The following is a 24,052-nucleotide window of genomic DNA, read 5'->3' as shown; positions in this document are numbered from 1 at the left end:
TTTGGTAATAAGACATGTATATAACTGTCATCTGTCAACACAGGTGAGGGGATACTATGATTAATAGATAAACCTCCTGTTATATTATTTCCAGTGAAATCCACAGCTATTTCTCAAACCTTCAAATCTTGTGCAATGGGTGCATTAATTTATAAAGAGTAACTGGTTGTTGAGGTCATTGTTCTGTTTTACAATACTTTATCTTTTACAAAATTTTGACAGCAGTTACTTGTATTAGTAACTAACATGGTTTTGAGTAAGAAAGAGTCTGAAGTGCTGAGGTCAGTTTGTAACTACAGTAACATGGTTTTGAGTAAGAGGGGTCTGAGAGCGGAAAAGAGGAATATATCTAAGAGACTACAACCTATCTGAGAAAAAAAAAACAGCCCAAGACAGACAAGGGTTCTCAACAAACCCAAAGTTTGTCTTCGACTTGCCTCTTAAATGACAAGATATAGGTTCATTGAAATTGGCAAAACACTTTACCCAGGGAGGTGATTGTTCCTCAGATTGAAAGATTTCTGTAAAACTGTATTTTACTTCTATATATTTTTTTTTAATATTTTTTTTTACCTTACTGTTTATTAACATTCAGCTTTGTCAATTTCCACTCCTTTGTTGTTCCTCGTTTCTCATCCCTGTATACCCTAAAAGATTCTTTAGCAGTTGGACCTTTCAATACTACAAGTACTTTAATTAGGACTTTTTAATATTTATAGGGTGTTTATATGATATAATCTAATATCTGATCTTGTCATAGACCTTTTATTCTGGAGAGGAAATTTCAGTACAGATTGTCTTTATAAGCAAAATCATGGTCACATAACCGATGATAACTGACATAAGATAGGCTGTATTTATATGCAGGTTAATATTACATAGGATGAACTACAGATTTCTTAATAACAGTCTTTAAGACAGGTTATTGCTGAATACAGTTGGTCACTTAGACAGGTTTAACTGTCTGTCCATTTGTCCAAGATATGTGCCTCAACTCCATTTGAGCTCAGCTATGCAGATTGGTTGTCATATGTAGATGTATGGTGTTTGCAAGAGGGGATAATGCCACTTAATGTAGATGTAAAGTGTTTGCAAGAGGGGATAATGCCACTTAATGTAGATGTAAAGTGTTTGCAAGAGGGGATAATGCCACTTAATGCATGTTTTCTGTCCTAGTGTCAGTGGTTGTATCTCAACACTAGATATACTCCATGTATCTCACCATTGTTCTAGTTCAGCTGCAGTGTACAATTAACAACGTTCCTTATTTTTATACCTGGTCAGTCACCTTGTTTATCTGTCAGTCCGTCTGTCTGTTACATTTTTCTGTAACAGATTTCTCAGTTTCTTTAGGAGAGAGTGCTTAGCTATATTAGTATATTGCTTTTGCATGGTGATTTGCAACATGTCTCCCCTTTCCGGATTTGACAGAAATGAATAAGTGAGGTACTCTTAGCACAACTTTAAGTAGCATGCTACATATTGTTATTACCATGAAATATCCATCATATGTTTTAAAGCAGAATAAAGCACCTTAGGTTTTGTTATTTTTGGCTTGATGAGATTGTCTTTGTTACAGTGAAAACAAGTTTTGTATATAACACAAGTGTCAGTGACCCTTAATTTCTAATTTTGTAATGGCATATATTTTATTTCATCTGATTAACAAATAACAAACTTACAAACTGATCATAATAGTGTTATATAGATCTAAAGTATAAATATCATAATGTAAAATAGAATCATCCGATATTCTCTGTTGTTGTTTGAACATGTAATCATATCTTTGTTTACTACAAGATAGAAAGATTACTTTATCACAGGTGATAAATATAGTTTGCATATAAAGTATGTCGGTCATGTGCATACTGGTACAGTAACCAATTTATGCTTCATCATGAGGTCTACATCTCATTTATATTTCTTTATTGTATAAAAATCAAGTTTTATGGCCTTCTACACTTTAAGTATTTTTCATCATGATCAACAGAATAGTTGGTCAAGAGTCAGGATAGATTGTAGTATGGGTATCCATTAGACATCATAGCAAAAAAACTTAACTTTGCTATCTCAACTTGAAAACAGAATGACCTCTTTAAATATTTGTCTTCTCCGTCCTTTGTTTCAGAAAGTTTCTGTAATTGAATCATTAGTATTTATACCCCATTCATCCAAGTTACAGGGGTATAATATTTTTTTTTCCATGCATCTGTCACAACTTCCTTTTACCTGGATAATGCCTCTATTTTTTTTACTGATTTCTTCAAGCTGGTGAATGGCTAGTAGCAATAAAATCTTCAATAGGATTGATTTTCACAGTTATTGGTCAAGGGAGGCCACTATTTTCATAGGTGGCTTAGTTAAAAAAAATATAATGGCTTAGGCTTGTGGCCTGGATAGGGCCTCCATTTTTTTACCAGTTTCTTTCAAATTTTTTTGAATGGTTTGTACCAATAAAAGTTAGGATGTGATCAATTTTCACATAAATCAGTCACATAAACCACTTCTTTGGAGGGGTACTTGGTAAAAAAAAAAAGAATTTATCTTATTACCTGCCAGTTAGTGCATTGTTTTTAATATAATTTCCTTCATACTGTTTTAATAGTAAGTAGAAGTACAGTCTGGGATGGAACTGGTTTGCACAGAAGTTGGTTAAGGTGATACCCACTTTTTTGGAGGGAGAATCAGTAAGAATAATGATTTAGGCTTGTGGCCTAGATAACAACCATATTTTTTTACAGGTTTTGTTCAATTTACTGATATAGTGCTCAGACAACAAATACTGGCATTGCTGAGATTTTTTTTATAAGCATAGCTCTATCTTTTTTTATCATTTTAGTGGTCTCACTGTCTTGCTTCACTGATAAATTGTGCTGTTCAATTAAAGGTCTAAAATGTTCAGTCTTTCACTATATGTTGTTGGTTCTAATGGCCTGGTGTATATTGTTTTCAGAGATTGTAATATGTGATATATATCTTCTTGCTGGAAAGTGTTGAGTTTAGTGAACTGGTAAAGTACTAAGTATAGAAATCTCCTCTTTTGACCTTAATGAATTCAGAAGGTTATTTAATGGTGATTATCCTTTATAAGGGTAGGTTTGTTTGGTTTTGTAACTCTGCAGGGAGTTGACAAAAAGAGAAGAGGATTAAAAAAATCTTTCATGGAATGATTTATAAAACTCAGTAAAGGGTATTATGCTTAGATGTAATATTTGTTACATAATACATCTGACTGAAGTGCAGGTATTATTTCTCTATGGCTAGTATATGTCTGACTATTAGTCTAATTCTTATGATGTATGATTAAGTAGTTACATTTTATTTATCATGTCTGTTAATGCTCAAAGAATAATTCAACCATTAGTTTTACTCTATGGATGAATTGATTTCAAATGTGACTTAATGTAGATAGGGCATACATTTGTACATTGTAAGTGATTTTAGTTGCTATCAGATATCAACTTCATGTATGAGTGGGGGTATATCTGTCACAACAACATGTATGTGTGGGGGTATATCTATCCCGATAACATGTATGTGTGAGGGTATATCTATCACGACAACATGTATGAGAGGGGTATATCTATCACGACAACATGTATGAGTGGGGAAATATCAATCACGACAACATGTATGAATGGGGGTATATCTATCACAACAACATGTGCAACTTTCTTGTTTCTGTTTGTTGTGGCTTTAAAATCATAGTACATCATATCTTGACTGATCAGCAAGATCACTTTGGCAGAATGTTCTTTTCTAAACTTTTTAAAAATTTTATTTCATGAAAAAATGTGTGTATTCCTGACCTTTCAGCTAGTCCTAAATTGGGAACACTCAATATTTGTAGTAAAGTAGTTTTATGTTACTCGAGTATATAGAGGCAACTCTTTCGTTGTACCTGTGTATGATGTTTTTGGGTCAGCTATTTTCATACAAGAGTGGAAATTTTAATTTCCAAGTTAATATTCTGCCATGATGGGCACTAGATTTGTGTACTATTCAATCATTTTTATGTATTACCCTTAAAAAGTGTGTCCTTCCATCTCGACTATATGAGTTGAAGAAATCATAAAATATGCTACCATTTCATACAACAGAAATTCCTACTTTTAGCATGGAATTAGAATCAATTCAGAAATAATTAAGATTTTTGATGTGAACACTGTGTAGCTGAATAGAATCCATGTATATAACATGTTTACTGACATTGATACTGTCCAAAATAACATGTGGATTAACTGCCCTTGAACCTTGTTATTATATACATTTTATATTATAATCACCTCTCTTAAGTAGATTAAAATTTCCTTACTGTCCCATTAACCCATCAAATGTATAATAAATCACTCATTGTTGAACACACTTCTTTGGTCATTGGTCAGGGTATTTAGAGATTTAAAGTTTTTACCTTTAAGTTGTATTGATGCCTTTTTCGCACTTTAGACCTGAAATTTCCCCATTTATAAACACTTATCTTAAAGATCTTTCCTAGGAAAAGGAATTTAACAAGCTTTAGTTGAAAATACTAAAAATTTTAAGTTTGATGGAAGATTTAAAACTTCCAAGCGCTCATATTTTTTAGTTGAAAGGGGAATGAGAAGACTTAAATTGGTCAATATAATCATTAGTAGGTTGTAATATTGGACCATAAATATACAATATTGTTTAAGTTCTTCAACAACTTTCATTCTTTGAGAGAAATCTATACTGTATTAAATATTTTATCACAATCCCAAGTCAGATTTGTATCAAGCTTCAATGTTGTGTCAATAGTTTTCATAGTGCTCAACTTTTGTAGTAATATCAAGCTGCACCCATGGAGCATTTTATTTTGTAGTTCGAGGGGCTGTTTTAATCATGCTGAAGTCGAATGGTTATCCTTGAGATGCCAGTAGGTATTGAACTGAAATAACTAAAGTGTGTTTGCCATGTTATATTGAATTGATCTGTTACTCTCTTGGTACATGATCAGAGGGATTTTTATGAAGAATTTTACTTTGTGTCCTTCACACTATCTATAATCAGTTAAGAAATTTAGCAGGTGTTTTATGCATGTAGAGTATTTAGGAAGTTATTAGAAATCCAGGGAAGTATTTATTTCTAGAGAGGTATAAAAGACTTGCATCTAGAAGAAGAAGTAATTTGGCATTAAGATTGTGCAGGAAATGTAAATTATTTTATTGTTACTAAGTCACATTCTTGGCTTGTATGATATATTATAAGATACATTTTTGTAGATATCAAAATTTTATCTAAAAATGTAGTCATCAATAATGTCATAAAAATTGATTCTTCTGTATCCTTCATTTATGTCTACTTCAAGGTCAATCAGATCCAACTCAACTGCCCTTCTATTATTTATTTTGTGTAGAAAAGTCAACAGTTATGTCATTGCTAAGGTCTCTACTGACTACAAGGTAGCCACAGTATTTTAACCTACTTTGGTTGCTGCATAGATCTGGCTTAATTTGGTAGTATAAAGTGATCATCTTGAGGTCAGAGGGTCATACTGTCATATGACTGTCATGATCTACCCAACTGAAATATCAATAGTAAAGAGTGCATTTTGTTGCATGATAGTTGGTAGAAAGAATCCCCCTTTTAACCTATGACAGCCTGTATGCAACTGATGAAAACTGCTGACAAAAAAGTATATTGTTTTGTAAGGGCGGTAATTTTGTTTATATGTTAAATGAATACAAACATATCATGACAAATTAAGAAGAAAATGTTCTCATCCAAGTCTTAAATGTTTCCAGATAAAGAATAATACACCATGTACAGTTCTACAAGTTTTTACTATAAATAATTTTCTTTGTTTTCCAGGCAGCCACGAGAGAAGTAGAAAAGGACTTCCAGTCAGTGTACTCCAGACTTGTCCTCTGTAAAACTTACAGGTATCCTCTTATTTAATCTTATGAATAATATGAAAAGGAAATAAAGTGGACAAAAAATCTTAACCATAACATGATCTAATGTACATTATTAAGAGCAGTATAAGTCAGAAAACCTTTTTCTTTTTATTTACAGACTAGATGCTGATGGAAAAGTATTGACTCCAGAAGAAATCTTGTATCGGGTAAGTTGATACAAAAGTTTTGTACAGCTGAGGTAATTATGGACTAAATTTTGTTTTTGAAAGTTCTTACATACTATATAATGTATGACCAGCAGCAGTGCGGCAATGACTTCACGAAACTTAGAAGCACTTTGCTTGAAACCAAGAATAAAATGTAGGAAAGTTGAGTTTTGCCATTCACTTCTCTAAAACCTTAAAAAAAAAAGCATCAGAAAACCACTAGAAGATTAAGATTAAGAACAGTTTAAGTTTGTTCATGTAATACTTTGACCATTGACCTTTATTCTAGGCTGTGCAGGCTGTGAATGTATCTCATGATGCCTGTCATGCACAGATGGATGTCAAGTTCAGGTCCTTAGTCTGTTGTGGACTTAAGTAAGTAACTACTTTCTGTCATCTTTTGGTCGTATAAAGGGTTGAAGCTATTGATACCCCTGAAAGCTTAAGTTTGGGTGGTATATAGGAATCACTCAGTCTGCACTTCCATGCATCTGTACACATTTCTTGTAAGTCAATGCTTTCTAAACCACTCAAGATTTTGATCAAATTTGATAGGAAGGTTGGACATAATTTGTTTGACATAGATAAAGAAATATAATTGTCAGAGATTCCAAAGAAAATTATTCATTAGGGTTTTTCATGTAAAAATCTTGTAAGGGCAACTCATCTTAAACCACTCAAGGGATTTTATTGAAAATCGTTCACTCCACTGATTTTTGTCCGAGTCATGGCTCTTAAACTTTGAAAAATTTACTGAAAGTTTTCCACATTTTTTTTCTAAATGCTTGCTGATTTTTGCTTTGTGAGTCTACCTTGCAGAGTTACAGATCAAGTTTACATTTTGTTCCGCTTTGCTGATCCACACGTTTTTTTTCTTAAGATTTAAGATATTTAGTTGTTTTTATTTTTTTTTGTCAAATCAGTCAGGTGTTTTTTGAAACCTTCTCCATCCCATTATCTGTGCTTGAAACTTTGCAAATCTATATCTGTTAAATGGATTTGAACATCTTTCTTGTCTTTGTCCATTTCCTTTCTACTGTTCAAAATCATGATCATTTCCTCAGTTTGTCATTTGTACTTGATGATCTAAGGTAGTATCTGGGTCAGCCGGAAGTGGACTATGTATGGTATTGCAATACTCTCAGAATGCTTGTTTCATTAGAAAATAAATGTCTATATTTTCTTACTGTTTGTTTGTAATATACTTGATTTCTATCTCTTTGTCAATTTTATTTGCATTTAAATTATGTAATTTCACATTACAGTGAACAAGTGCTGCATCTCTGGTTAGAGACACTCTGTTCCTGTGTAGATATAGTAGAGAAATGGTATCACCCTTGGTCATTCATGAGAAGTCCAGGTTGGGTTCAGATTAAATGTGAATTAAGGTATGTATCCTAAGAAAAAGTGGTGGTATATTATCCTACACCTTGGACCTTATAGTACATTGTTTCAAGAAAGACATTTGAATGTAACCAAAATTTTGATATAAGTCTAATCTTTTTTTTTATCTGAAAAAAGTTTGTCAGTCTTAAGAAAATTTAGTAAATGAATTTTTCTGAAACCTCCTTTCTTATGTATGTTCTGTGTATTGAGAAGTAATATAACATTCAATGTGTCAGTCTTATTGTTGACCTTACCATGGTATGCATGTGTGTTGTATGATGTAATACATGTTGTCTAGCTTTCGATGTTGTAAGGAATTAATGTAAAAAAGTTTCCTAGATATCTGTAAATGTGTGCAGCTTAATTTCTAAGGCCTATGTCATAGTTACATTCAGGTATTTCACTAATCTGTTTCAACACCTCTAACAAAACAAAGATCAGGTCAAATGCATTTTATAAGTATGTCAAGGTCCATGTAATAATGCATGTACTTGTAAACAAAACTGGATTACAGTTACTAGTGTTTGGTTTTATCAGTGAAATATTTATAAATTTGGCACAAAATACATATATTTGTACTATTAAAACTCTTTTTGAAACAGAAAATAGGGAGTGAAATGGACAGAATTTTATATTCTGATTACCTGAGAATGGGAAGATGTATTAAGTCATTTGACTTCATGCTAGGAGCTGGTAAGATTGGGAGATGTCAACTAAGCCCAACTACTTTGTAAAGAGGTTGAGAAAAATACACATGCACCTATACACCTGTTTGGTAAAGTGTGAGGGATGAACATGATATTGATTATTTTCTCATACTTCATAGAATTAAAATATCAAAAGACTCCAAAAAAGTAGATGACTGGTCATCTCAGAAAAATACTGCATTTATAGATATTTTTTCTATCGATGTCTGTGTAATATGTGAAGACTCTACTTTGAATTGAAAATAAGTGATAGGTTTTGTTTATGATTTGTGACAGTTTGTACATTTACCACAAAAAGTTAATTCTGGTAACAGCAGTAAGATTGAAAAGTACATTCTTAACAAATTGTTGCTCCTTGAAGAAAAAATACTTTCATTCGATAAAATTTGAGGTTTAATTCTTTTATATTCTTCTCCTTTGAGTTGTATTGTTTTCATGTTCACCCATCCCCTCCCTACCCCTCCTTGTTCATTGATAAACCCTCAGACTATCGTAAGTACTATTTTATTGTTATTATACAGGGGCGGATCCAGGATTTGAGTTGGGGGGGGGGGCGTTAATTGAATTAAATGCCAGGCAAAGAAAGGCAAAAAATATAATGGGGTGAAACTTGTGGGGAAATTATTTTCCTTACCGATTTTTTTTTGGGGGGGTACACCCGGCACGCCAGTCCTTGGATCCATGCCTGTTATACTAGAAAGCATTTTGAACCCTACCTAGTTTGTTGATTTTGTAGGCTTTTGTCACAGTATGCCTTTAATTTAACACCAACTTGGGAACTTGGATTTAAAAAGACTACAAGAAAAGATGTGACAAATTCTGTGCAAGACATTCTAATAAAACATCACCTTTTTAGCTGGGAGATATGATTGAACTACAATGAAAAACAAACACTTTCAGTAGACTTTATTGTGGAAGTATTGTGGAATGGGTATTACTGTGGAAACATTTATATCAAGTACCCTTAGAAGAAACACAGTGTAGAACTGAGTATATATGATCTACTTATTAGAAATATTATAGCACAAAGTATTAAAATAGCTTCATCACATGATATAAACAGCTGCTAAAAGTACTTGACATTCTTGCAATCATCTTAGACTCCTATAATTATAACAGTTTTGTATGTTAATAGACTTTGAATAGTGCTGTTTTATTAAGTCTTCCAAGTCAATCTCCCTACAAAAGTATGTCAATAATATGTGTTAACTACAACAACAATGTCATTAATGTTTTTCTGTTTTTGTTTGTGGTTATGTTGTACTATTTGTATTAAATTCTCACCAGGAGGCAAATGTTCTCAATGTTAATGGTAACCTCTGTAGCATGATATAAATACCTCCTCAATATCCTTGCATGCTGTCAGTATTGTAATGTCATTTGATGATGTTCCTAGTTTGTTCCTGTTTACTCTTTTTTGTGCAATATTTTATTTTCTAAAGTTATGAAGACAAATATAGTTCTGTGTTCTAACAATATTTTTTAAACCTCCAGTTAGTGTTTTAGGGATATATATTGATCCTTTTGTCTGTCTGTCTGTCTGTCCATTATAATGTTTAAAGAAATGCTGGACCAGATAAATCTGTTTGGACTAATACAAATTTTTGATGGTTTATTCAATAATTGTATATCTTGCATGGACCTTTCTTGAGTTCTAATACTTTTTTACTTAAAAGTTTTAAATTGTTAAGACAAATCAACTTAATCTATAGTCATAAGAAAAAATACCCTTGAAATACAATGTAGATACTTATTGGAAACCAGATTGTCATCATGAATTATTCTTATTAGATTAATTTTAAAGCAATGTTCTTGTTAGCTTTGCACTTGCTCTGGGTAACAAGAAACATTGTTAATTTATCATTAACATTTCAGTAGTCAATTTTTGGTTTAGTTGTCTTATGTGTTGTATACATTTTTTGTATAATTGATGCTTGTATATTTAATTAAGCGTTAATTTGTAAAGCGTACACTGATTATATAATATGGCAATAGTAACTATTTATAAAATGCTTGCTTGTAAGATTGTCTATTAATCTTCTATATACCTTGATTATAGTGGCAGCTTTTTATGATTTATTGTCAAGTTGAAATGAGGAAGGTCAATTATATTGGCATTATCATTTACACTTCAATTCTGAACATGTCTAATATTTTATGAAATAAGATTTAAAAGGGTTTTTGCTACTGGGGTAGGAAAATGTTGATGTAATGGGTGGATTGGAATAGGAATTTAATTTCTGGTAGGGAGTGTAGCTTGGTTGGCTAGTGTCTTGCTGTTACCATCATTGTTGTTGTAATTGTTTTGTTGCAGACTGTTGTCTCAGTTACCATTCAGCCTCAGTTTGGAGAGGGAAATCCCACAACCCACTAGTCCTCATGTAAAAGAAATCAGATCTGGAGTCCGGGATATGTTGATTAAACATCACTTATTTAGCTGGGACATTTGAAATAATTTACCACAAAGTAAAACATTCTTCCAATTTATTTACTATGGTAGGATAAGTGGTACTAGTCTCTATATTAACAATCAATAGTATTTTTGTTTAAATCTGACTGATATGAATTGTTCCTATATTAACTATTTTTAAAGTTATACCTTTTCTGTATAGTCATATGTTTAAATGTTGGATTTTTTAACCATGGTTGATTTTCCTTAGGTGTTGTTAATATTATTGTTGATATACACAAGTAAGTTGAAATTTAAGCTAGAACAGAGTTTCTAAGGGGTTTTATTTTATATTAATACATTCTATGAAAATGTGAAATATAAAAATGTTAACGTATATTGTTTCAGCATAAGTTATCCCACTTTCTGGTATGTAATATTCAGTCATGTTTCTTTAATGTAAAATGACATTTAGTTAATATATTCATCCATTTTTTTTATAAAAAGTTGCTAGTATTTATACTGAATTGATAAAGATTATGCTTATAAGTGTATCAATTTCTACAAGTTTTGACAGATATCAGCTTTAATCTTCTGTTTTAAAAATAGGAAGATCTAATTTTGTATTGTTACGTGTTTATGTTTCAGGCTTCTATCTCAGTTTTCCTTTAACTTATCTATGGATTGGGAAATCCCTAAACAGACTATAACAACATTTAAACCATTCAAAGATGGTGTGAAAGACATGCTTGTAAAACATCATCTGTTCAGCTGGGATTTATGAAGGGGAAACTACTCTTACCATGCAACTGATTTTGTTCCTTGAATCCTTGAAATGATGATACATTTTACAATGAGATGGTTTCATTTTATAGTTTTTCTCTATCTCCATATACCTATTATACTGGATCTATTTGTCTTTTAATTTATTAAACATCAAATTTTTTCACAATTTAGATTCAAAGCAATTTTACTCGTCCTTTCACATAAGTATAAACTCAATAATTTTCTCTAAATGCAGAATTATACCAGCCTCATTTTGACAAGTAACAAAACTAGCATTTGCATTTAAATCATACATTTCAGTTACCGAAAAGATTTGTCCAAGGCTGATTATTTCTTATAACCCCTCATTGTCCATCAGAAATTGGAATAGTTTCAGTTGTAGATGATTTTAATGTTATTTAATTTTAAGATATGGGCATATTATCAGTATTTAGAGAAATTGTTAGTAATAATGTTAACTGCAGTAGATAAAGAGTAGAGGTAGTGGATAACGGACAAAGTGACCAGTTTTGTGAGTTTTCAAGTTTTTGTAACGGTAACATCATAACCTACTTAAATGTTTGATTAAATGTATAACATACCTAATATTTCTGCTCATCAGATTTTTTTAGGAAAGTTTTTGATCTGAATACTATAAAATTTCTATTTAAAATAACAGATCATTCAGCTAAAATTTGAGATATTTTGGTCTATATGCTGATCATTTTAATGCAGATTTTTAACGGAAAATTTAGATTTCTTGTGTGATGGAAAAATACACACATCTGTCATGCCTTTATATTCTATTTATTTTTTTAAATGGGGGACCAAACTTTTTTCTTTTCTGTTGCAAAAAAGACTGACATATCCCCTATACCACACAAAGTTTTCCCACAAATTAAATCCCCTTGAAATGGATTTTTTAAATACTTGTTCCTTGAATTAAACAATAATTTCCTTTTGAAAAATATGTTTCTATATGTATATAGATTTGCAAGATGCCTGAAATGATGCTACATGTAAAAGATGTGATTTACTATAAGGAAATTATTTTGCTGGAGCTCTAGTAAACTTAAAAGGAATGTTGGCATAAGTTAATGGTTGTAGCTAGGGTCAGGTTTGTTGATTATTAGCACGTGACTAAATTGAGTCTTTTTTTCATGATATAAAGGGGCATAATTTTAACACCTGAAAGAGTTGTAGACCTTTAAATAGTGTCCATTTTTTCTGACATTGTATCTGGGTCATAATTATAGGAAATGTAAAGATTTAAATATTTCTGTTTTATTTAATTATATGATATTGTTAACTTCCATTACCATTCTGTTGACATGAGATCTCTATAGAAATCTATTCTTAAGTGCAATGTTTATTGATACTGAGTTATCCATTGAAATGTGCAATGAAAGAAGAAAATCCTTTGTTCTAATTTTAAGTTATGTTTGATTTTGTTTGTTTGGGCACTTTAGATTGGAATGTCGGTATGGCTTGTTAAACTTTTTGTGTTTAAATATAGAACTTTAATTTTTCGTTTGTTGTTCAATTTATTTGAATTAATTTCATGTTAAAATCTGTCTTGTGATGTGTATAGACTGTTATAATGTATTATACAAGACCAGAATACATGCCAGTTTCCCTCATGGCTATTTTTCATATATTTTTTTTAATTCAAAACTCTGTCTTCAATTAAAATGATATTCTATGCTAGTAAAACACAGCAGCATAAAAAGGTCGCTTAAGCTACATGTAAAGTTGTGATAAATTTAAAACAATTTTTAATAAAGGGAACAAACTGGAGATGTCATACTTTATAGCGGCTGTATTTAAAACATTTGTTGTTCCCCTTGTTGTATGATACCTTTATAGAGTTACTTCCCTTACTATTTGCCTGGTTTATCACTTACATATTTTCCAGTAGACATCCTTGAAATTTCATAATTAGAATTTAATAGAAATATACTTGACAAAAAAGTTAAGGGCCATTTTTTATATTTTTTCAAAATCAATACAATCTAGATTTATTTAAGTTCATAGCAGAACTCAAATCTGATACTTTGTGCTATGAATATAAATAAATCTAGATTGTATTCATTTTGAGAAAAAGAAAATGATTTTTTAAAAATGGCCATTTACTTTTTTTTTTTGCTGAGTTAAGGTTTGATACTTGCTTTGTGATATATTTTGAATTACTTTACTGATACCGTATTGTGATTTATAAATAGCTCTTATTTCACAAATATGGCAAAAATATGCCAATGGGTGACAATATAGTAATGGAATTACACAATATACTAAGAAACCAATGTATTTATATGATAGAGAATTAGCTGTTGTTAATCATGAACTGTGCAATCTCATTGTTATACAATAAAACATTTATTTCACTACCTTGTGTTTTTCATACCCATCAACTTTTCATCTTGACTTTTTAGGAGTAGAGTTACCACTTTTTTGTCAGTCATAGAATGTCTTTTTTATGAATAAACAGGGGTGGATCCAGGATTTTAGATTAAGGGTTCGCGGAAGTGGAGCGAGGTGACAATTTTTTTAGGTTAAATTTTTTAATTATTCTTCTAGAGTGGGTTCAATGTAGATATCTTTTGTGGTAAAAATAGCAAGAAATTAGAGTTTCAAACAAAAATGCATAAATCTACCCCTGACCACCCCTGACAAACCATGCTTTGCAAATTTTAGTGGGGGGACACGCCCGCCACACCCCCACCTGAATCTGTGCCCTTCGTTTTTGCATAATCTGAATAAGTGATCCTGTTTTGAAGCTCATGGTTTTTGTTCAAAGATTTCATTTTCTCTTGTGAAAAACTGATTAGCAATAAAAAAAAATAGTAGTATATTTCTTTATATATATAAAAAAATACTTCCGATTGTTAGAACTAATCTATTAAGATGTGGAAGTAGCCAAGGACGTACTTGAACAGGACTCATAGTTAAGATCATGTGCTATATGCGTGTTTTCTTGTACTTGGGTTCGTGCTTTAGGTTTGGTTCGTTTAGGTAAGGAAATACAATTAGTAAGGGAGGATTCGGTTATTACTGACGTAACTGTCCGCACGTGAAAATGCATACGTGCTGAAACTTATGTTTTAATCATGAATAAACCAGCTTTGGTATCCAACTACTGCAAGATGATTTTAGTTTATTGTGAAAGTCCGAGGATCAAGTTGGAGTTAATCCCGTAAAATGACGTAACCTGTCTTCAGAGTTGTTTAGATTACGTCAACCAATTAAATCCTTTGAGTTTTAAAATACATTTGAGTAATGTTATTGTAATTAGCGAAACATAAAGCTATCACTTTGCAAGGAAGTTATTAAGAAAACGTTTTAAAATGTGTTAACATTCGGACAACGCCTAGATTGATGACATTGGGCAAGTATTTATTTAATGCGTAGAGAGAAAATGTCGGTTGTGTTCATTTCCTGGTTCATACTTTGTTCAACGAAGTTACCTTAAAACTCCCTGACTGTTAATGAACAACCATGAGCATACTAGTACACGCATAGTGTACAATGTCTGCCGTCATTTATAATAATGTCAAATATCACTCTCCCGTACTATACCATTGTACAGCAAGTCATACCACAGATGTTTGAATTTTAATAATAAAAATATTAAAAATTGAAGATAATTATAGTACTTTACATTATATAACGGGAAATTACCATGTTTAACTTCAATTTTTAATATTATATCGTTAAATACAAACGATTGTGGCCATACAATCAGAGACGGAAAACACGTCATTTGATCGTAATGCGAGAGTGATTCAAGAATAACTCTGCCATAATAACAGAAAGCAGATGAAACGTTTTCTGAAAGTGAAGAGATTTGAGAATTCAGATTTATTGTATCAAAGTTTGAAACTTGCATATTTCACATCATGATTTTAACATGAGAGTGTTTCACATGCAATTGAAATTAATGTTAGTATCATTGGCGAAGTTGTACGTCTATACACACAAAAAAAAACGTTTGTTGCATATTCCAGACTATGAATGTCCTACACATTTTGCCTTTTTAAAGAAACTGTAGCTTTCAAATTGGTTTTCCTGGATTAACTTGTACCTACTAGTAACGCACATAAAACAAGGTTTCTTTCTGTTTTCCCTTTTTGTCCATAGAGATTTGGAATTTCCACTGCAGTATTTTTAATATATGGGCATATTTATCAATACAATATCTGTTTATTTAATCTTGCATGTTCATTTACAAATAAGGGGATATATCGTTCTATATGGGGTGATATGGGTAATACGTAATACTATGCAATATACCCCTATAGTTATTTTGATTGGTTGATGACGTGTGATATACGGCCCATTAGCGTTATAGTATATAAATATCCCTAATAGTTCTATTTCAAGAAAGGCATTTACACGTCCGATTGCAGTTACTCAACACACCTGAGGAAATCAGCTGATTGTATAGTAAATATGAAATTTGGATTACTGTTAGCGTGTTTCCTAACACTTGAAGGTAAGCTGTCTTACTGTTTCGTTTTGTGTCTAGATTTTATTTTGAAGGGTGCAATAGTCGTAGATATTTGTTCACATGTAGAATAATTGAAAGTATGCAACATGGGTTTGTCTATTCTATTTTTTTTTTCTTCCTCCGTGTGTTTCGCTTCTCAAAACTTGCTTAAATTCGCGTTAAAATGCCTTCGATTGTTGCATTTTTGTTACATATGCCGAGTATAGCGGAATATTTGTTCTCAAAAAGTCATCATTCTTCCAAAGCGTTTCTTGTACAAGTAAAGTTAATAAACAGGGAGGTGTATAATCCCGTTTTACATATTACTCATATATCTAGGTACTTCGTTTTTAATGTTTATCATAAATTTTCTTCAATTCCAATTTTGATGATTCCTTTTCAGTCAACATTTACACTAGACAACCTCGTCGATTTAATATATTCTTCATTTGCCTTATTCTTGTACATATGTGATGATAAATTTTTGCATATTTCATATTTGAGAATATTTTATGTTAAACATTTTGTTAATTTTATTAAAAATCAATTGTATAAATCAAAGTTCACTTAAAGATTATATCTTCTAAGGATTAGAATTGAAAAGCAGTCAAAAGGATGTTTACAAATAAAATATATATCGGATTCTCTTCTCTCTCATTTACAGAGTGAGCTAGTTCTACTCAAAGCCTTTCCGGCAGTTTTGTTTATGCTTCAAGTCCAAAAATAAGCATTACACATACCAGATTTTTTCAACTCTCTAGTGGTCCTGTTCAGCTGTTTGTCGTCATTTATCATGCTCTGTATTTGTCATATATGAGGATGATATTCAAGTCTTTTCAATTTTTTAAATGAACTTCTAATGAATAGTTTTTTCTTCTAATAAATACCAGAGGCCACACGAGGGTTACGTGGCTCGTATTACACAGGTTAGATGTATCTCTTCTACTCGTGCCATAAATTAGTGTGAACTTTATATGGACAGTGAGTTTAGATGGTTCAAGGGCATGATCCAAAGGCAGATTATTTCCTTTTGGTAGTTGAATGACCCGTGATAAAACGAGCGACCTGTCACATACACGAATTAGCCTTTTACCTAAAATCACTCGATCGTCTGAAATTGGGCATCTTTGTAAGGCTTTGCTCTTGACCCAAATTTTATAATTGCATTACTCTTTTTGCAGTTGTTGCTGTCATTCCACCACATATCTTGGCCCGGGCAAGGATAAATCGACACCGTGGTGAATCTCCCAGTCAACTCCAGACAAATCTACAGAAATCTATTTCTACATTTGAGCCGTCCGGATTGAAATGCTGTAAACTTGGTGAGAAAACGGCAAAGAAAAAACTATCTTGTCATATCCATGATTCCAACAGAATGAAGAACATGATGCACCGTATCAGCAACACGTACTCAAGCTCAAGAATCTTGGTAGCTAAGGCTGAGAAGTGTGGTGAAAAGTATAGTCGACCATTTGAAAAGTGTTGTAACTATCGTGAGGGTTTCTACAGGGACATGCACAGGTGTAGAATCAACTTCTCGGACAGGGAAGACAGGAGAAAATGTAAAATTCTTGTCCGTCAAAAATACCCCTGAATTTCAGAGAACCAGATTGACTTAGACTAGCCTGAGTCTATTGACTCTGAAACAGACACGTCGGGCATTTCATCCTCGACATCTAGATCTACATGTATTTGAACCCTCAACGATGATTGCAAGCACGGAATGACGTATCGGATCACTACGGCTTTGTTTTAACTGTATGATGAAAACTTGAAGCATTCCAGAGAGACTTGGGACAAATTATTTGTTAAAGATGTACAGATATCTCATAATCTGTTGTTGTTTATGAATTAATCTCGTTCATATAGATTATTGTTAAAATAAAATGATACATGCTTATATTTTGTAAAATGCTTGAACAACCCAGTCAGTGGCCACTGGTTTAATCCCAATTTGTAACAATGTTTTTATTAACAACATACTTGTTTTGTTGAAAACAACTTGATCAATCGTCAACGTAGCAGTTTCGGTATACTGCTACGTAACATCCACGAGAGCAGTTAACTACAAACATGGCTTAACAATCACTTGAATCAGTAAAAATGGAGATGTTCAATTCAATTATGTGCAAACTGCAAACCTCTTCCTTTAATTGTTAAACTATATGACCACACCTAATAACATTTGTAACGGAAGAAGACGTACACATGCTATACGGCGAATAAAAGTTATAACCGGTGAATATAGAGTTAACCTTCCTTTAATTAAATCCTGATAACTGCCTTGATTAATTAACTGGACAATTGACGAAGAGTTAACTTCCTAAGACATTTCATCACGTAATGGTATCTTTATTCTCACGAAGCCAGTAAACATTGGTACAGATATTACAGCATGCAAAATGCAATACAATGAGCACAATAGCTATATACAATACTTACAATAACGTATACAGGAGACTATGGTACAGTGTAAGAACGCCAGGGGTCCCTGTATAGATTAATTAATAAGCCTGATAAATTTACACGTAATAGTCTTTCAATCAATGTGAGACCAATTCAATCCCCTCAAGTCGGCTATATTACTTGCTGTAATTCCCAATGTAGAAACACTCGTTCTACAAAATATTTTTTTCCTTGGTAAGAATAACGATTTACATGATGTACTCTATACTGTGACCCTATAGCAGCATTAATGCAATTCCACGACATGAAGAAAGGTTGAATTTAAACTAATTATTTCCAACATTTCTTAATGGCTACACCCTGATCTATAAAATAGACCTCGTTCAGTGTTACAAGTAATAGTCTATATGCAATATAACCTTGTCCACATATCTCTTGTGTAAGCCGCTTAGCCCATCTAAAATATGCTTTATGCAATGGTCACAATGTACTTCATGTGCATATAAAATGATAGTTCAAATGTGTCGCGTTTGTCATATTGAAAATTTGCCTCCTTTGTCTCGTGCACTTGCGAGATGAAAATCAAGACAAAAGACAAACTTCAGTGTTTCTGTTTTGTCATTTATTTTAAACTCGGTTCGGTCCGTAACCAGGTTGGAGAGTATGTAGTGATAAAAGATTTTCTATATAAAGGAAGCTGGAATGAAAGGAATGTACATTTCTTTCAACAGAGAAAGTCGCAGTCTTATAAGAGTAAAGATGGGCAAGTAGAGTCAATCGGGATGCATGTTGTTGCTTGAAGAGAAGCTCTATTGATTTGTGTTATCAATTATTTCTTCCCTTCAGAAGGTGTTGTAGATCCAAGTTCTTTTATTCAATGTAACGACTGTTACAGATAAAAATTGTTTTATTTGGTGGTCTATCTGCAGCGACAACATTTGGAATGATTCGCCACTCGTCATTCCGTCCGTCCTTCAGTTGGTTTCACCAACTCAATGGATTTTTATGAAACTTTCAGGGATGATTATCCAGTAACGTCATGATTGTGCACCTACTTGATCTTAGATCGAGATATATGTAGGTTTCCCATAAAGGCAACATGGACTTTGCAAGGGGCAGAGATTATCTATTTCGTATCCGCAACACCACTCAAACCACATGATATAAATCTTATTGATCTTTCCAAAAATTATAATGCCAATAAGCATCTGGTATTTTGGTTCTAAACTGAATAAATTTTGGATTAGAATTAGCATATCGTGTCACCAATTTAATAAGGGTTTATATTTGAGTACCTATTTTCTCTAAGGTCACTTGATGAATGACGAATCTTGGCAACTACAAAATAAAAAAAAGGCAGTAATGTTTTTGCGCATCCGCGATTTTGAATTTTGGTTGGAATATGTTTGGTTTCCATTATATTAGTAAAACATGGACCAATCGACACAAGTTGGTAACCCGAGGGACATTGTGAGCCAAATGCTACATGCATATTGTTTTTCAATTGTGAATTAAACTATTCGTGAGTTCTAGAAAAATTATATTTATACATACAATACAGTATATACCGTATCTTTTTTTCAAAGTTTCCATCCACGATATTAAATGTTATATTTGGGCTATACAGAAATAATGATCAAATATCTAATATCGTTATTTACGATTATAATGTATATAGGGCAACTGAGAGGAGAGGTCACCTTATAATCTGTAAACACGGCATGGAATTTGACCTCACCCTATCCTTATTGTTAAAATTTCTCAAGATTGTTTGCTGATTGTTAAATGTTGGGGTTGTTATGTTACTGTTTTAAGATAGTAGGCGTGTTTTCTCTAGGTCAAAAGGTAGCACTTAACATCGTTCTTTATTCAAGGAGGAATTTCCGGGTTCGAAAGGTTCATAATTAAAACTCCACTACAAAAATAATAATAAAATAAATAACTTTTGATACTAAACAAATAAGTTTACAAACTAGGAATACTGATCGGTTTGGTAAGTCAAACGACTCGGCAGTTTAGTAAGCAGGACTACTCGGCAATGATTTCGGACCACCTATTGCTCTTTACCCAAGCATCGCAGAATGCCGACAAAAAGGTTACATAATGATTATAGGCTGGTAATATGTTCAGGCACCGACCATTTTAATACTGAAAGGGGGCTGGGATTATTTTGGGGAAAAAATTATTCCAAACTTTGGCTGCCCCTCCTCAAGGTCGAGAAGAAAATGGTCTCTGCTTTATCTATAGTCGAAAAACAATCTCATATTGTATTATTTTACGAGCTTTACGAACTTAAGTTACTTTAAAGATACATCATACGATAATGGGCCAGTGTCTTTATACCAACAGAGACAAGTCCGGTTTTCTATAAGAATAAAAATGATACCATCTGGTATTCCATCGGAAATGTCGGAAAGGGTTCAAACAATGTCGTGTGGTATCCGTATGCTCCAAGGCTAAACCCAAAAACTTTCTCTGTTTTGTAATTCGCATGCACAACTTATATTTGTTTTAAACATATATATGACTGTACAGCAAAATAAAAAATAAACTTCAGTGGATCTTACATCATCAAAGCCTTTTAGAATTTGAAATGGAAAACAATCCAACTCGCATTCTAAACAAACCACAAGAAGTTCGAAATCCGTTAATTGATGATTAAGCTCGAGGAGTGTTTGTTGCCTGTGCTCATTGTGGTGTAACGATTTAAAGCTATCGCCTCATGTCTGTCGCGAGCAACCGTGCAATGATTGGGTGGTAACATGGTACGATACAAACCCTGTTTTGTTGTCAACTAACATCCCCCTTTTATTACCATATGTATATAATTGGACTAAGAGCGACAACTAGAGACGAATCATTACACTTTAGGATAGGTCAGAGAGTCCTCTCGGATCTAAAGCATAAGGAAATGTCTAACTCTCATTTAGCATTTCTTCTGTTTTGTATTGTTCCGCATAATACTGTAATCTCCAGCAGACCAAACCAAGATAGAACACCAGCCACTGCACATAGTAAGTTTTATATATATTTGTTGTGCTTGTTTAGTTTTAATTGTTTTTATCTATATACATAGTAAGTAACAATAGCATGTAGATTATTCTTATATTGAAATTTACACTTATTTCCCTCATTTTGATATTTTGATATAGTGTATATTATAACTGCTTATCTTTTGTGTTCATGTACATATTGCTCGATATTCTTGTATATACTTACACATGTATATACTTACACATGGTGTAATCTCTATTAGAGGAAATAAAGACATGATTGAATGAATGAATGAATTGGCATAGATTACATGCAACTCTAGCCACACACATAAGTCCACCTTTAATTAAGCTGGTGGAATTATTTACTTAACTAATGAAACAATGAAAATGAAAATAAATAAAAGTAAGCGTATGTCTTAATTAAACAGTCTACACCTTCATGAAAAAAAAGCTTTGATTTTCTTTAAAATAGCTAGAACTTCTTAGACTAGATAACAAGTGCATGACAGGGAAATATATTATTCTACTTTTAGTGCAGAACAAATGACATTTATAATATTGAAACGAGCATATGTCAAAACATTACATTTATAGCATATTCTATGTACTCGACTTTCAAGTTCACGTGAGTTATTTACGACGATTAACATACGTGAAAAATATTGTCCTAACAAAGACAATATTAACCGAATTAAAGTTATTTTTTTGAAAATCCATTATGTAGACACAACAAGCAATGCATTTGAAGCTTCACACAGCTCCAAGAAATTAAGATTTAGCAAATGTGGTACAATTTCAATTCTAAATATAAATTCGATTTTTTAGATAGTAGGTTATCACACTACCTTACTAGCCATGGAAGAATCAGACCATACCAATGGCTGAATGATGACAATAATCTAGATATTCCAGGGGATGAACATTTACAGGGAGACGGGACACATTATCATGGGGAAAATATGCTGGGAGATGGGGTTCAACAACATGTGATGGACGCTGAAGGTAGGTTTAATTACTCTTATGTAAACCGTTAAATGGAAAAGGTACCATGTTGTTTTTTTACAGCTAGTAGAAACTAGAAAAAATTAAACAATGCTAACTAATTGATACCCTCATGAATGAAAATGTATGTTGATATGAAACGTAAAAAAACTTTACATACTCAATACTTAATAATGATTCCGCATGTTTCATTAAATTAAGAGCTTACCACAACCGACTTGATTATTAATCTCGTGTCACCAGGATTGTGATAATGTTATACTTTGAGTGTAAGCGTACCCAGTGACTCTCCTGAATATGGAAAAAATTACCTTGACTTATAGAAGATCAGCTTCACTTTACATATTTAAGAAAATATAAATCCACTTATGAAAAAAATAACATACATCAGAAATAAAGGTGAGCCATTCAAATCTTTTATTCTGTAAAGCTAGGCTTAAAAAAATTCTGAAATTACATCTGTGTATACCCCCACCTATCATTATATATTTCAGACCCTGAGATACAGAGGCATATTTGTTGTTCACTAGGGAGGGCACAAGCTGTTGGTAGTCAAAACTGTAATGTCAGACATTATATCAGGATAGCAAGAGAAAGTTTGAGGGTCCAAGAATCATCCCATGATACAGAACAATTCTCATCAACTAACAGTGGGAGTGGCAAGGCATACAGATGTATCTTAAGACATAGACATAGTTTTACTAAGTGTTGCCACACAGCTAGAATCAGCAACCATGACCACCATGCTAGAAGGTTACACAGACATCATAGTAGTTGATGATACATCAGTTTAAAGGGCATCTTACTATTATTTATTATTATCCAGTGCCATAAAGACATGTGTTCTACTTAAGCCTCTAGCAATACTCATTTGTTGAAGCTAGCATGATTTATTTTTATCATTTTATATTCATGTAAAATGTGTGTACATCTTGAACTATAACAGTAATATCTCAAGTTGTATCTTAGATATAATTTTAACAATGGTTTGACATTGCCTTTTACTTTTATAGCTGTGTTCCACACTTAAAAATGAAGAAAAACTGAAAACATAGTAGTATAACTTTTTCAATTAAGTTATTTCATGATTTTATGATGTTTTTGTAATTTATTCAATTTATTTTATCATCAATGAGTTTTTTATTAATGAATGTGACTGTCTCAGTTCAATTAAACTTGTGTTCATAATACTATTACATAGTATGTATACATTATTTATTCTTACATTGTTAGTCTTTTTATACAAAGTATTTTGCAATCTTAGGAATTAAAACATTTACAGTCATCTTCATTTCTCTTCACTCTTTGCAACCTGCATGTTGAGAATCAGAATACAAGTTAAAACTCCTGTTTGCAAGTTCTTATCTCACATACTAGTATTTGTCAGATTTTGTAAGAAAATCTCATTATCTTTTTTTCAGTGAAATATCTGAAACCACAGAAAACCTTGACACTTACAGGAGCATAACCCCCTAATATGCAACCAGACTCAACTCAATGATTATAGGACTGTATACTTAACAGTAGGAGCAGGTCCCTGTACCTGCATGATAGCATAGCCCCAAAAGCTCAAGATATGGTAAAAAAAAAAACGGTGGTCATTGACCGAAAGTTTGATCAAGTATACCTTTATGATATTAAGACCGCTAGCTCCCCATGCCTCATTCTTCTAAGCCAGTATAAATATTTTATGATCATCCAACGCATTGAAACAATTAAGATTAGCAGGGACTTCTGTATGTTTGTTTTAGTGGATCACATCTAAAAACATTTAAAAGATTTTGATTAGCGATCTAACTAAACTAATTTCACGGTAGAAATATCTGTACAGGT

At 32.4% G+C, this 24,052-nt stretch overlaps 3 protein-coding genes across 11 annotated transcripts in view; all 3 read left to right on the top strand.

The window, feature by feature from the left end:
• Positions 1–13,716, top strand: part of LOC148619315 (small G protein signaling modulator 3 homolog) — a 39,101-nt gene extending 25,385 nt beyond the window's left edge. For 2 of the 8 annotated variants that reach the window (XM_088579036.1, XM_088579040.1), the window contains exons 16-20: positions 5,830–5,900; positions 6,034–6,082; positions 6,372–6,457; positions 7,348–7,470; positions 10,490–13,716. In XM_088579036.1, the coding sequence (XP_088435162.1) occupies positions 5,830–5,900; positions 6,034–6,082; positions 6,372–6,457; positions 7,348–7,470; positions 10,490–10,625 (465 nt within the window). In that variant the 3' untranslated portion in view covers positions 10,626–13,716. Of the gene's footprint in view, positions 1–5,829; positions 5,901–6,033; positions 6,083–6,371; positions 6,458–7,347; positions 7,471–8,911 lie in introns of all 8 variants that reach the window. The other 6 variants (XR_015921566.1, XR_015921568.1, XR_015921567.1 and 3 more) reach the window with 6 other exon arrangements.
• Positions 13,717–14,616: 900 nt separating this feature from the next.
• LOC148619314 (uncharacterized) lies at positions 14,617–17,715 on the top strand. 2 transcript variants are annotated; one of them, XM_088579047.1, is made up of 3 exons: positions 14,617–14,714; positions 15,698–15,821; positions 16,997–17,715. In XM_088579047.1, the coding sequence occupies exons 2-3, from the start codon at positions 15,779–15,781 to the stop codon at positions 17,407–17,409; spliced, it is 456 nt and encodes a 151-aa protein (XP_088435173.1). In that variant the 5' UTR covers positions 14,617–14,714; positions 15,698–15,778; the 3' UTR covers positions 17,410–17,715. The 2 variants fall into 2 exon arrangements, with proteins under 2 accessions (XP_088435173.1, XP_088435172.1); XM_088579046.1 differs by lacking the exon at positions 14,617–14,714 and having other exon boundaries at positions 15,019–15,821.
• Positions 17,716–17,855: 140 nt separating this feature from the next.
• On the top strand, positions 17,856–23,510 carry LOC148619313 (uncharacterized). The gene is made up of 3 exons (XM_088579045.1): positions 17,856–21,235; positions 22,043–22,219; positions 22,714–23,510. Exons 1-3 carry the CDS (start codon positions 21,040–21,042, stop codon positions 22,995–22,997), a joined length of 657 nt encoding a protein of 218 aa, XP_088435171.1. The 5' UTR covers positions 17,856–21,039; the 3' UTR covers positions 22,998–23,510.
• Positions 23,511–24,052: the final 542 nt, after the last annotated feature.

Source organism: Perna viridis, chromosome 4 (genome assembly GCF_037379345.1).
Source record: "Perna viridis isolate PV_CMFRI_1.1 ecotype Kerala chromosome 4, ASM3737934v1, whole genome shotgun sequence".
Classification (NCBI taxonomy): Eukaryota; Metazoa; Mollusca; class Bivalvia; order Mytilida; family Mytilidae; genus Perna; species Perna viridis.
This window is presented reverse-complemented; position numbering and strand designations above follow the sequence as displayed.